The sequence below is a fragment of the Pinus tabuliformis genome, chromosome 5_2, assembly GCF_031772625.1.
Source record: "Pinus tabuliformis cultivar Carrire ecotype Pingquan chromosome 5_2, CPIR1, whole genome shotgun sequence".
Taxonomy (NCBI): domain Eukaryota; kingdom Viridiplantae; phylum Streptophyta; class Pinopsida; order Pinales; family Pinaceae; genus Pinus; species Pinus tabuliformis.
In genome coordinates this window covers 511946430-511961317 of record NC_142306.1, presented here as the reverse complement: position 1 = coordinate 511961317, position 14888 = coordinate 511946430, and the positions used below count along the sequence as shown (strand labels likewise).

Genomic DNA, 14888 nt, shown 5'->3' with positions numbered 1-14888 from the left:
TCAAGAGGAATTTTTACAACATATGAGGCTTTTCAAGCACTAGACTTCCTTATTGAAAGTTAGAATTAGAAACTAAAGTGAGTACAATAAGAGTCCTCTCAAGATTGAAGATGTTAGGTGTCTCTTGATGCCCCAATGCTTGACCTCCAAAGGTGAAAGAAATGTTGCACAAGGCAATGAGCTAATCCTCCTCAAATGCCCACAACCTTGCCAAATAACAACCCTCTTCTTTGTCCATGACCTCCTAAAAAATTTCGACTTTGAAAGGGGTTGAGAGGTCCTACAAGAAAAAATGTTAGAGTATGTGTGATCCTTCCTTGATGCTCTTATCTCCAACACTCTACCTATGGGCTATAAAATCAAGAAACAAATTAGTGTAGAGAGAATATGAAAACAATTAAATATAATACAAATAATATACAAGAAAGCAAATCAAGTGATGAGAGTGAACCCCATCACTTGGTTTAACTTAGATAAATTTTCGAATAGCTAATATGAATCGATGAAGCACTATTTCATTTTTTTTTTTTTTTTTTTTTTAAATAATTGCTGTATACATGCTATGCCCAAATGAATCCTTGCAAGACACTTTTCGTAAGATAAACTAAGTGAATTGAAATAACTAATGAGAGATCTTTTGAAGGTGCTCCAAGAGTGGGTTCGTCTCCCAAAGACTTTCCCTCACGCTTGATTTAACAAAAAATCTTCTACAATATTCAAATCAAACATTAGTCTATAGAGATTTAGATAAGCAAACAATGAATTGAAACTTTTAGAAATTTATTTGAAAATAAACTAGAACTTTCAAACTCTAGAGCCTACTTTCAAATCAAATGCTAATACAAGATAGTTTTGCACTAACAAGTTTACAAGAATATAAGGAAAATGAAATAATTCAAGGCATAGAAAGATTATACCAATAGCTCACAATGCACCATGCTTCAAAGGAAAAACACCCATGAATGGACTTCTAAAGTCTTTTTATTAAAGCTCTTGAAAAATATACAAAGTAGCAGTGCTTCCGCAAACACAATAGTTAGTAACCAAAGATTACATAGTGAGAGACCAATGCTCACTTATATAGAAACTTAGGAGCCAATCTCAAGGCAAATGGTGACAATCCCAAGACAAATGGGTGACCATCCCACAATGCTCTTTCATACAAATTCGAATTTCCTAATTGGCAATTTGATTTCTTCCTTAGAGGCCCACACAATCCTTAATGAGGGAGTTCGAATTAGATGAGAGGACATGTGGGAGAGTGAAGTGGAGTGGTAGGAGACCGCTCTCCACCTCACTCAAGTGAACTCTAATGTAATCTCAAGTCAACTCATGATATCTCTTTGAAGCTTGAGTTAACTTCCTCAAATCGTGAATCTTGTCACTAGAACTCGTTTTCTCCACAGAAAAATCGATTTGCTTGATTTGTGGCTTATGTGGAGTCCACATCACTTGGTAACTCAATTTTGATTTTTAGATGAATTTCCACTTCATTTCCACATCATTTGAGCATGTGTGGATATTTGTTTTTTTCCATTTATTTAATCGTTGCGCTAATCTATTGCCACATTTTCCACAAAACTCAGGAAAAGTGGGTTTTGAGGGTCTAGAACTTATGTTTTACCCCTCAAAGTGTGTCATAGTAGAAAGTTGAGTGCGGGAGGTGTAATTTTGAGCACACATACCCCATACAACTTCTCTAGACTTCACTTATTACATATTACAATCTGATTTTATTCAAATTTCCACCTTACGGGAAATTAAAAAAATTAAAAAAATGACCCCTAGACCTAACCAAATTCCACGAAATTTTATGAGTGATCTAGTATGGTAATATACAATGACTCTAGACACTAGGACTTACCCAAGGCCTTGTCTTCAAGCCGTATTTCGACTTTGGAGGTATGCTTGGAGGAAAAAACTCAATTAATTATTAAATTCTTGGAGGAAAATGATAATTAACCAAGTGAAGAAACCTCCCAGAGTAGACTCACTTAATGACAATGTCCCAAGTTCCTTAGGCCTCTTACATGACTCAAACTCATCATACTAGCATCATTTTACATCATCCGCGTAGGGCTTTTGGAATCTGGGTATAGCAGAAGAAGATGAGAAGAAGTAGAGTAAAAAAACTCTAGTGATATGATGCTCTCTGATGGTACAAGCAACCTTTGGTGCGTCCTTAGGCATGGAGTCTTCAAAAAATCTTCAGGTGTTACTCCAGTGGTCAACAATTCCAACTCGTGTTGTAGGAACCTCCCCTGCCCCTAGATCTAGAGGCGGATTTGCGCACTGTACCGATCTGCCTTCGACGAAACCATGGATCCAAAAATTGGATCCGTGATTTCGCCCTTTTTTAGCGATTCTTGGAATTTAGGATATGCGGGGCCCCGATCTGTGTTTCCCTCGGTGGGGTCTGCAGATCTAGAAAGGATCGATCACAAATTCGGGAGAAGGTGGACGGTTCCACACGAGGGGCAATTATTTTACTTTTTTTTTTGCTTTTGACTTGGATTTGGGTGGGGGGGAGGGTTTAGGTGGGCTTAGGGTGAGTTAGGTGAGTTGCCAAAAAATTTAATTAATTGACTTATGAGGGGATTAATTATTTTTCCAACTCTCTAATAATTAGCCATGGTGTCTAATTATGAGGGACCATGCACAAAATATTTTTTACATGAAGATTTTACAGTTTAATACATTAAGGGAGAACACCCATTCGTCATAGACTCTGAACATTTACCCATATCTGCGGCACAAAATATGATCTAGTATACCAAGTAATCTGTAATAAAATAATGTAGCCAATTAGTTAGGATTATTCCCAAATTACTTTTACAAGGACTTGATAAAAAAACACTAGGACTCACTTAATATCTTGATGACAAAATCCACCCTAGCTTTGGGGTGAGGTTGGAAGGAAAAACTCTGCCGAACATTTGTGTCTAGAGACACAGATGAATCAGTGAGACAAAAAACCTTCTAAGGTATAAATCGTCTTCAGAATACTATGCTTACTTAAGTTGTTACATGCATGATGGTCCTACTAAGATCATTTACATTATAACCATGCAGAATGGGTTTACATCTTTAACAAATTGTCGAATGATGATGAAAATCTGAATGATGTGAACACTTGAACATGATAGATCTCTTTTGTGGAAAAAAAGGGTGTACTGCTATAGGGTCGTTGACACAGAGTGGTCAACACAACCTACATGAAGAGCCACGTCTACCCTTGAAGAAGCCTATATATAGAGAGGAACTCGTCCTCCATTAGACACACTCATCTCATTCTATGCGAAGAAGATGAAAGTAAAGTAAGTTGAAGAAGAAGAAAAGGAAGTCAAAGTGCTTGGGTGAAGTCTCTCTCTCTCTCTCACGTGCAAGTCGAAGCTAGGGTTTCTGCATTGGGGCTATCTTTGGTTCGATCTTAGAGGAAAGAGAGAAAGGAAGTCAAGCAAAGGTCACTTAGGGTGTCTCACTAGCCCTAAGTCTCAAGGAAAGGCAAGCGAAGGGAAGAGGAGACTATATGAAGGAGATCGAAGTCTCTAAGCGGAGCAACAATAGTTGCAGCGGTTGTCGGGTAGACAGAATTTCGGATCTACAGTAGGAGGTCAAGAGTAGGAGGTCAAAGTTCTTGCAGTAGGAGGCTGATGTGATCTAGGGTATTTGTCTAAGTCATTAGGTCATGGTATTCGTCAATTTAAGGATCTATAAGAAGCAATGTCACATGGTTTGTGTTTGACAATGATTAGGTTCGGTTTGAGTTCGAATTTTTTGATGGTGTTCGAATGAGGTCCACCATAAGGTTTGTTTATCTATCTATATATATATTAATGTAAAATGAACCATAGGATAAAATAGTAAGAAATCAACATCAGTGAACGTAAAAAATGCTATCACAGATATAGAAACTGCAAGGATAAATTATAATCCTGAGTTGTGAATTTTGGTCTGTGGACTTAATCAATGGTTATGAGGTTCGATGTGGTTCGTTGAACCTCAATTTTTTTTTAAGGTTCGCCAAAATTCGAACCTCAAGGTTACAGTTTGACGAACCTTGTGACATAGATAAGAAGAGAAAAAGATTTAAGGGTTCTCCCCTCAAGAGGTGGGGTTTTGGCCCTATAGCTATTTGATGTATCTCACACTATAATAATAAGGAACAAAGCTAACACAAACAATTATCAAGTTAAAAGAGAATTAACATACTCATTGCCCTATTGAATTCTCAACATGGAATCAGAGCAAAGGTCATCTAAGGGCATCATGAAGATCTCCTCTTCAGTAAAGAAATTCATCAAGAGGATTGCAAGCTATCTCAAGAAAGGTATCAAGGAAGCACAGAGTTTCCTATTCTCTACAAAGAAGGTATCGATCAAAAAAAAGGATGAAGGTCTCTTCTCAGATCTCTCTGGCACATTCCAAGATGAAGACATTTGGGTAATTGATAGTGGTGCATCAAGGCACATGACTGACCACTCCAATCAATTGAAGACTTTATCAAAAGGAAAATACGCTTATTCAGTTGAACTTGGAGATAACAAGAGCTATCTTGTGAAAGGTATTGGATCAACCTCCATAACACTGGAAGATGGGAGCAACATTCACCTCAACAACATTCTATTTGTTCCAGGTTCGCATAAGAATTTACTTTCCATTTCAAGTCTAGAAGAAAAGGGTGATAGAGTAGCTTTCATTGATGGTAAAGTTGTTGTATGGAGTAAAGACTCAAGTATAGATCAAGCCAATGTCATTGGCATTTGGGAAGGAAGACTTTACAAACTAATGTCTCTTGTGGCCCAAGCCCTAGTTCACATTAAAATTAGCCCATGTGAACTATGGCATAGAAGATTTGGTCATCTACATTTCAAAATCCTTCCAACTCTAAGTTCCATAGTAGATGGAATTCCGAATCTGAAAGAAGATCATGAAGGAGTTTGTAAGGGATGTGCATTAGGCAAAAATACCAAGAGACCATTTGGAAGCAGTGCTTCACGGTCAAAAGAAATCTTGGATCTCATTCACTTCGATGTATGTGGCCCTATGACTCCTAAATCTCTTGGAGGTCACCTATATTATGTCACATTCATCGATGATCATTCAAGAAAAACCTGGGTTTACTTAATGAAAACCAAGGATGAAGTATTTCCAAAATTTCAAGAATTCAAAGCTGAAGTGGAAAACCTTATAGGAAAAAGAATCAAGATATTAAGATCTGATAATGGAGGAGAATATACATCCAAAGAAATTATAGCATTTTGTAAGGAGTTTGGGATTAAGAGGGAGCTAATAGTCCCATACAATCCCGAGCAAAATGGAGTTGCAGAACGGAAGAATAGATCCATTGAAGAAAGTGTAAAAGCAATGATACACGATCAAGATCTTCCTAAGTTCCTGTGGGGAGAAGCCATGAAGACCACTGTCTACATTCAGAATCGAAGTCCCCACAGATCTCTAGACAACAAAACTCCGGAAGAAGTGTTCACTGGAAAGAAGCCATCTGTAGATCATCTCCAGATCTTTGGGTGTCTTGTATATATCCACATACCCAAGGATAAAAGAAAGAAGCTGGATCCTTCAGGAATGAAGGGAACATTTGTTGGGTACAACAACTCATCAAAAGCTTATAGAATCTACATGAAAGATGGACATCACATAGAAGTCAGTCGTGATGTCATATTTGATGAAAGCATAGCTTTCAAGAAATCAAAAGAACTTTCCATAGACTCTGATGATGAAGAACTTCCCATATTTGAAGAGGAAGTGGATAAGGGAGAAGAAGAATCACACCATGAAGAAGAAGGTCCTAGTGAGCCTGTTCAACCTGTGGTTATTCCTGAAACAAGAAAAAGACCTAATTGGTTAAAATCTACTCTACTTGATGTAGAAGGTCATGAAGCAGCGAAAGGATCATTCAGAGAAAGCAAGAAACCCAAAAGATATTTTGGGTATGCTGCATACATGACAAAACTAATAGAAGCATAACCATCCACTTTTGAAGAGGCTGTAAACAATCAAGAATGGAAGGATGCCATGAAGAATATCAATCTATAATGAAGAATGGACTTTGGGAGATCGTACCTTGGCCTGAAGACAAATCTGTGGTTACTTCCAAGTGGATTTATAAGATCAAACATGCAACAGATGGAAATATGGTTAATTACTAAGTTGCACGAAACGTTTCACGTTTCGGAGTTTCCGAAATGGGTACGTTTAGAAACGTCACCTCCAAAAAATGGAAACGTCGGTCGAAACGTCGTATATGTATATATAAAAAATATATATATATATATAAATAAATAAGTGAATAACACATTATCTTTGCAAGAAAAAAGGGAATAAGACTCATAGATGACAATTTAGAAGGAAAATCAAGACTATATTAACTCTCATAGATGATTACATAAGGTCGAGTTTCGGCCAAGTTTTGGAGTTTCTCGTACGGGGACGACTTGAAACGCCAAGTTCCTAGAAGTTTCGTGCAACATTGGATAAATATCAAACAAGATTTGTGGCTAGAGGCTTCTATCAACTTGAAGGCATTAACTATGAAGAGACATTTGCTCCAACAACAAGATATACAACGGTTCGATCATTAGTCTCTCTGGCAACATCGACAGGATGGAACATCCACCAAATGGATGTCAAGATTGCGTTTCTGAATGGCACAATAGATGAAGAAGTCTATATAGAACAACCCTTGGGTTTCAAAGTTAAAGATAGGAAGGCATATGTTTTCAGATTGAAGAAAGCATTATATGGCCTCAAGCAAGCACCAAGGGCATGGTATGATAGAATGGATGCTTACCTACAAAGAATAGGCTTCACAAAAGTTCTGCTAATCCGAACCTTTATATCAAGGTTGTAGATGGAGAAACTGTAATCATTCTTCTGTATGTAGATGATCTTCTCTTGACAGGTGTAGAAGGTCGAATTGAGGAATGTAAGAAGCAACTAGCAGCAGAATTTGATATGAAGGATCTTGGACCGATGCATTACTATTAGGGACTAGAGATTTGACAAGGCTCTGATGAAATCTATTTGGGTCAAGGAAAATATGTAATCAAGATGCTGAAAAGGTTTGACATGATGGGTTGCAAACCTATGACTACTCTGATGATCACAAACTTGAAAAGACTAAGATGTTCCGAATCTAGCCCTGTGGATCCTTCCAAGTATAGCCAACTTATTAGCTCACTGATGTACTTGGTGAATACTTGAAAATAATAAGGCTCAAACAGAGGTACACAAGCTTCGAACTTTCCTCTGTCTAATCAATAATTCATTTGGCATCAATCTCTGTACAGTCTTTCTCACATAGTGACATTCTATATAAGTTGTACATAGAACAACTTCGTAAATGTATATATATCACAAAGATTCTAGCCTTAGAATATCTGCACAACTAGCTTCAAAACTTCACATATCTTTTGATTGGGCTTTGGGTCATACCTCAAGGTAACAACATTTACATGATCCTTGCAAATATAAACTAGGGGCTTGAAGACAAAGTATGCTCATAACATTACAGACTTATACTTGAATCCACAGAACTCACATATTTCCTCGACATACTAGATAATAAGATGCTACTGAGAAAACTCGCAAATATCCATAGAATATAGGTGGCTTAAATATCCACAAAAGGTAAGTGCTAAGATAACTTGACCTAGCCTTAACAGAAAACTCATCACAGGGTTCAAATTTTATGCTAAGGACTCCAAAAGATCCCAAAAGGGAGTGTTATTAGCTCGCATATCTATCCTACAGAGAGGTTCTCTTAAATAGTAAATAGAGTTACATACCTCAAATGATGGTCGATCACAATCATTATTACAGGTTCTGGTTTTCAAGAGTATATACAGATTCAGCCTTCTTCAAGTGTGCAGAACTTGACATGTCCATTTCTTCAACCTGCTCTTCAATTTGCTCTGATACTATGTTGATTTTCTAGGATATCTGCCAGAATTAGGTTTTCCTTACCTGATAACTACTTCAATGATCAATTAAGCATTATTTTTCACATAACATTAAATTCCATATCGTTTAGGCAGTTATAAAGAAGAAAAACATCAACTAATAAACATGAAAGAGCAGTAAAGTAACCATGAAAGGAAAAGACAAGAGACAAAAATTAGGCACACAGTCAGGGCAAAACTCAAAAGGGGAAACCCAGAAAATATTCTTCCTTATTAGAGAAAGAGGGTTCTAGATTCATCTATATATCATAAATAACAATAACAGAATAATAACCAAACCAGTAACAAAAATCATGATGAAGAGCCATGTCAAAATTCAAGTCCCTGAAATTTTGGCCCCTCCTGAACTTTCAGCCTCCTCCCAAAATTTCAGCCCTCCTGTAATTTCGCTAAATCAGAGATGCATGAGACCAAATTGATATATCCAAATGAGGAGAACTGATCTTTTTTATATAGCCTTCAAGTGCGGGTCGAATGGGTGCCTTTTAGGGTCCCAACCGACCTAATAAACTTGGAGGCAAATTTAAAAAATTCAAATTTCCATTTATTTTTCAAGATGAAAATACTGACCATGGCTACCATATTTTTCAACATTATCTCGATGCTAATGTGAACAAATTTGCTCCAAAATGATTGATGATGGCTGAATATAGAGGTACATCAAGATCTTGCTACCCACCAAAATGGGTAACCCCATAAGAGGAAATTTTCTCCTACATTTTATAGCTTGCCACCATTTGATGATGATATGCCATGTGCCTCTGCCATTTGCATTAGGTATTGCTTCTCACCATTCGACACTTGCACTTGGATGAAGGTGGACTCCTATTCAAAAGGTACTCTGATCATTTTCCAATCGGGTGCCCACACCTGTTTGTTTTTGGCATTTAGTATCGGTAAAAGGAGTTGGATCAACTTCATTTCAGATGGAGTCTGGAAACTCTCTACACATGAAAGAAGTTTTGTTTGTGCCAGGATTGAAGAAGAATATTTTCTCTATCTTAGCATTGGAAGATAGATGCTAAAAAGTTGCATTCTTGGATGGACAAGTTCTTATATGGCCTAAGAACTCAAGCATAAAATCTGAAAAAGTGATTGGTGTTTGAGAGGGAGGACTATATAAACTGATAGGACGACCAACCCAAGCATTGGTCCATGATAGTATCAGTTTATGTGAGAGCTATGGCATCAAAGATTTGCTCGCTTACACTACAAGGCTTTGCCAACATTAAGAAAGATGGTTACAGGTCTTCCAAAGCTTTAGATTGAGCATGATGGCATTTGCAAGGGTTGTGCACTTGGTAAAAATACCAAAGGATATTTTCTGGGCAGTGATAGTAGATCCAAGGGGATCTTGGATCTAGTACATTCAGATGTATGTGGAACTATGACTACAACTTCCTTGGGTGGCTACTTATACTACGTAACATTCATTGATGATTTCTCCCAAAAGACTTGGATCTACTTTATGAAGACCAAGGATGAAGTCTTTAGCAAGTTCCAGGAATTCCTGGTCCTGGCACAAGTGGAGAACATGAAAGGGAGGAAAAACAACATGCATCAATGACCAATGTTGATAATGATGATGATGAGCAACCACCTCAAAAGAAGTCAATCTTTTTTTTCCTTCAGATTTGTCAGGAAATTGACAATTCCCTTCAATTCTCGACTGTTTCTTATTAAATTAATTGAAGTATTTTTTTTTCCCTTGATTATTATTATTTTTATTTAGTCAGCTTCTTGTCTTTTCAGTTTTTGTATGGCCTTGATATTTCCTTCTTACTTCCTTTATGAATTTTTTTTCCATGGCCTCCTAAATGAGCATTACAGGAAAAATAGGTCCATTGCGAAGACTGCCATTACGTAGGTGACAACATCCTGAAGTACAAGACAAGGTTATGATGAGGGTTCTCCCAATAAAAGGAAGTGGACTACGAGAAGAGTTTTGCTCCCGTCACCAGATGGCCATATTCTTGGACTTGAGCATATACCTAAGTTGCACGAAACGGGGAAACGAGGAAGCGAAACGAAACACGGAAGCGAAACGAAACGCGACCTCCCCAAATTTTGGAAACGGGGAAACGCGAATATATATAATATATATATATATATATATATATATATATATATATATATATATTAAAAACATTTAAAAATTATTAATATATATATGTGCAATCATAAAGCATTAATGATACATTTACTTAAACATTTTAACATTAAGATTAAATTTACATCACAATGATCACATTTACTCATGAGTCATCACATAATGAAAATAAAAATATAGGAACTGGAAAATCCAAAATCAGCCTTTATTTATATTAGTATATGAGGCTGCAAGTACAATAAAGACTATAAGGCTACAAGAAGAGAAATATGGCTGTAGCTGAGCCAAATCTGCTGCTACAGAAATCTCCTGCTGAAATCTCCTTCTCTTGCTGTTGAAATCTCTTTCTCCCGCTGCTGAAATCTACTTTGCTCACTGCTCAAAACACCAGCTACTGAAACAACTGCCAATCTCCAAGAGAAACTCCTTGCTGAATAGTGTGATGAGAGAATGAGAGGCACTGCTCTTTTATAACTTTAGAAATGGTTTCTAGAACAGCTTAGAAACCCTAAAAAAATTTAAAAACTAATTAGAAAAAAAAAAAAATTTAAAAAACAAGTAATTTTTTTGGGGAAACGGGGCCCGTACGGCCTGGAAACGCGTTTCCGGCCGTACGGGCACGTTTCCATTTCGGGAAACGTGCCCGTACGGCCGGAAACACGTTTCCAGGCCGTACGGTACGCGGAAACGCGTTTCCGTTTCGTTTCCGGCCGGAAACGGACCCTGTACCTGCGTTTCCTGCAACTTAGGCATATACTCAACCATAATGTTTAATGTTTGAGAGGGAAGATTGTACAAATTGTTATGACATCTAGGATCTTGCCAGATGACAGGAAGAGCTTCCAGTTCTGAGGGAGCAAACTGTTAGGCAGAGTGGAAGAAGCAACTTTCCTAGAGGATGACATGGGTTGAGATTGTCATGATACTCAGAGAAAGGAGGTCTCTAGGAGCAGTGTGCCTTCCTTGAGGAGACCATGGCAGAAAGACTTGCTGGTGTGACAAAGGGAGCAACAGTGGCAGAAGGACTTGCTTATGTGACTGAGGGAGCAACAGTGTCGAGAGGATTTGCTTCACAAAGTTACATGTGCAGGAGGTTGGGATCTTAGATATCAAGAAACACTGCTAGAGGTGCTGAAAATTGAACATCTTGTAGAATGTTGAGGAAAATTATGAGATCGCCCATGATAAAATATAATGAGAATGATCCAAGTATCAATCCATAGTTCATGAACAAAACACAGTACGATATGGAATGGAGATGGGATGAACCATGAGTACAAGTACCAAGACATAGACAATGTGCAGATTGAATTTGAGCAGCCTGGAGCTGAAAAAATCTGTAGTTCTGTGGCTGTAGCCTGTAAGTAGTGAGGATGATTGTTCTGCAGGTGGATGAATCGAAATTTGTACAAGGTCTTCATGACGATAGAGTTGCACAACAAAAGATTGCAGCTGTAATCTCTTATAGTAGTTGATCACAGGAGTCCTTTGGGAAAACAAACACAAACCCAAAATCAGATTGGAATAAGGAAAAAGAAGGCTAATACTCAAACCCAAGGCTGGATTAGAATGCTTTGATACCATTGATGTGGCTCTAAAGTCTAAACCACCAAGCATAGAGTTCTGCACTGAAGTGTGAGGAATAATCTCTGATTAGGTTTTCATTAAGCAAACATAAGTTTAAATAGTATTTTACAACAAAACTAACATATTTTCATAGCATGTATCTGAAAAAGGTACTAAAAACTCCCAACTAGTTACATTAACTAAAATAGCTACTAATTGCAAGTGGAATCAAACCACAATTATTTTTATTCTATACTAATGCTTCTTAAAACAAATAAATATGAATTTGATAAACATATTAGGAATCCTTATCAGTATTGAATGATTTAGGGTTTATTGATGGTTCCATTTAATCCTCTCTCTCTCTCTCTTGCATCTCAGCAGTGTTGAGGGTAAAGGAGAGAGCAGAAAACACAGTTTCTGGCCTTAAATTATTTTGTATTAGAGCTGCTGCGGATTTCTCAATGGAATACTTTTCTTTTCTTTCCTAGATTCCATCTTTTGATTTATTAACCTACTGTAAATATAGGCTGAAAATGTGTACAGTATTATATTTTATGATGTGTTTAGAGCTATTTATTCTAAATTTTCGAGTCGGGATTTTCACTCTTAATGTTGTGGTCATAGGTGTTGGAAACTCACGCTAATTTCTATATCTATAATCAGTTCTAAGGATGTTTTGCCAGATACATGTACTAGTCTTTCAGAAGCAATATGATATTCTGGTTTGCAGAGTTTGATCTTTACACGATAAGGCATTTCTAGAAAAGGATACAAAATTGTATGGGACATTTGCAAGCTCATGCAACAGGAGCAAGCTTAATTTTGGTTGGGTTCAGGTTATATAATTTAGTTTTTATTTTATTTCTTACTGACTTGCAGGTAATGTGATAGCCATCTATGATGCATGGTTACTACTTGGACCAAAAAGCTTTTTCTTACTCAAAAATGAAACTCCTTGTTGCTGGCCAGTTCTGTTCATACTGCCTTTGCCACCTTTTGTATTTGTAGCTAATTGATATTGCTGGGTTTCCAGGGTATATTATTGCGCAATGCAAACAAAAGTAGGGAAGACCCTGCTATCAGTGCAGCTCAATCAAAACAGCAGTATATTCAGGTATATGAACAGATACTGGATTTTCTTCCTGGAACATAGAAGTCATTAATTTTTGTAATTCCACTTTACATAAATATTACACTTCGTCCATCTGGGAAAACCTGAAGTAAATGATCCCAATGCTTTTGTTGCCATCACAGTTGAAACAAAGGCTACAACTCATCACTCTTGGTTTGGGAGGCCTTGGTACTGTGAGTGCTTATATTTCATATTCTCCAGAAGTTGCTGCTAGGTAAGAAATTAGTAATATTTTTTATTGCAATAAATTGTAATATGAGTAGATGACAAGATGTAGATGCATTTATATGAATTTCACAGCTAAACTTTATAATGTTAAAATTGTTTGGGCTGTGATGTAGTGGTTGATATGGTATGTCAAGTTCAAGCCTTCCTGGGGATAAATCCCTCAGCTATAAGTTGAAATTTTGGAGATAAATGCACAAAGAACATAAACATAAAGTACACGAATAGATAAGAGATAAAGTAAGATAATTTTATTTGATGTCCAACAAGTGGCAACAAAAGTAGGTCAATGGGACTCAAAGGTATGCGTAGTGTGAATGCAGTATAGAAGTGTGAAAGAAACTCCTATATTAACATTGAAAGTGAAAAAAAGAAGTGAAAAATAAGGAAGCATAACTAAGTGTCTAGCTAATCTGTTCACTAGTAGTCTAACAAAGATACAATAGTATAGGTGCAGTGATACAATAGAAGGGTGAAGATTGGGGATTTGATGCTGAGCAAGAGAGGGAAGATGTCAAGGCCCATCAGTGTTGATGTCAAAGGTTGGGGGTGGTAGGAGGGGAGAGGTACTAGCTAGCGGTTGGAGTCATCAATCAATTTGAAAGGACAATGCAATGGTGGATGATGTCCTTCAGCGTGTCACTGGGTTGAGGAGACCCAACTGTGTGATCTTGGGGGGACAGTAGAATCGAGGAATTGCCACTCTCCTACCATCCAAGGTTTGAAGGAAAGAAACTCTAGATGGAACCTTGGTTGCTTTGTTGAATATAGGGGGTTGTTCTGTGGGTGAGAGGTGCACTAGTTTGGATCTGTCTAAGCTAGTCTATCTGTTCTTCTGTTGGTGCATGGTTTGTGGCCTAACATGACATATAATCCCTCCACAAAGTTCTCGAAGATGTTAGTTTACTACACAATGGGGAGGCTGAGAAGAAGCCTAAGGCCTCGTTAATATATGATCTGAAGTATCGTGGTATTTAGCTAGTCACTTTTTGCTCCAATTTGTTAGGGCAACTTGGAAGTATGAGATATTGTTAATTTTGAGATAACATGTTCTTCTCGTGAGACAGTTACTGTATAGATCCATATAGCCCAATTTTCATTAGCAATAACATAAGACATTATTATCATGACAGTAACTGAAGAAAGAACATAGACAAAAGATGCAGAAGACAAGCCAAGACAAGAGTACACATGGATATGGCTCAAGCCAGGGAAAAACCCCAAGATGGGGAAACCCTTGATCAATTCTTCTTATTATAAATCATCAAATGTTCAGCAGAGAGAGAGAGAGAGGTAAAGTACAATGATTCAAAGTCAATACTGACTTGTCAATTTGAAGATCTAGTCATTACAACCCTTAAACAAATGAGTGATCTACTCAAAACTGTAATCTCGGCATGAACTGGAGACGAAACAACTGAAGAGGTTAAGTCTGGTTAGGGTTGTATAAGAATCACTGTCATCCATCCAAAACACTTCCTCATAACTGCGACTGAGCTTAATATGCAAGGAGCTTCCATCAGGGCTGGTCTCTGATCATATAAGGCATCTCGACCTCCTTTATTTAGGCTATATATACAACGGCCCTTTCTGAGATAATAGGACAGTGATGTGACCTCATAAGGAGAGGGTTTCTCCTTTATCTTAACCATAGACAAGCCCAAAAACTAACTCGGCCTGCCATTCTGCTCCTTAACATGGATCTGCAAGGATAAGATAGCCCATACAAACTTGTCCAGACCTGCGGCTGTCCATCAGAGAGAGTCTCGGCCCTAGTGCAGAAGTTAACCCAGAAACTGACCATCCTTCGACCTCCTTGAAGACCTCGGCTGCCTCAGACATAGATCCAAGCCTTTTTGATGTATCTCAA

At 37.6% G+C, this 14888-nt stretch overlaps 1 protein-coding gene across 1 annotated transcript in view; it reads left to right on the top strand.

Annotated features, from left to right (window-relative positions):
- Positions 1-14888, top strand: part of LOC149159930 (protein CONSERVED ONLY IN THE GREEN LINEAGE 160, chloroplastic-like) — a 302860-nt gene that overhangs the window by 115648 nt on the left and 172324 nt on the right. Inside the window, exons 5-6 of the mRNA XM_089436593.1 lie at positions 12695-12775; positions 12916-13007. Coding sequence (XP_089292719.1) covers positions 12695-12775; positions 12916-13007 — 173 coding nt within the window. The remainder of the gene's footprint in view (positions 1-12694; positions 12776-12915; positions 13008-14888) is intronic.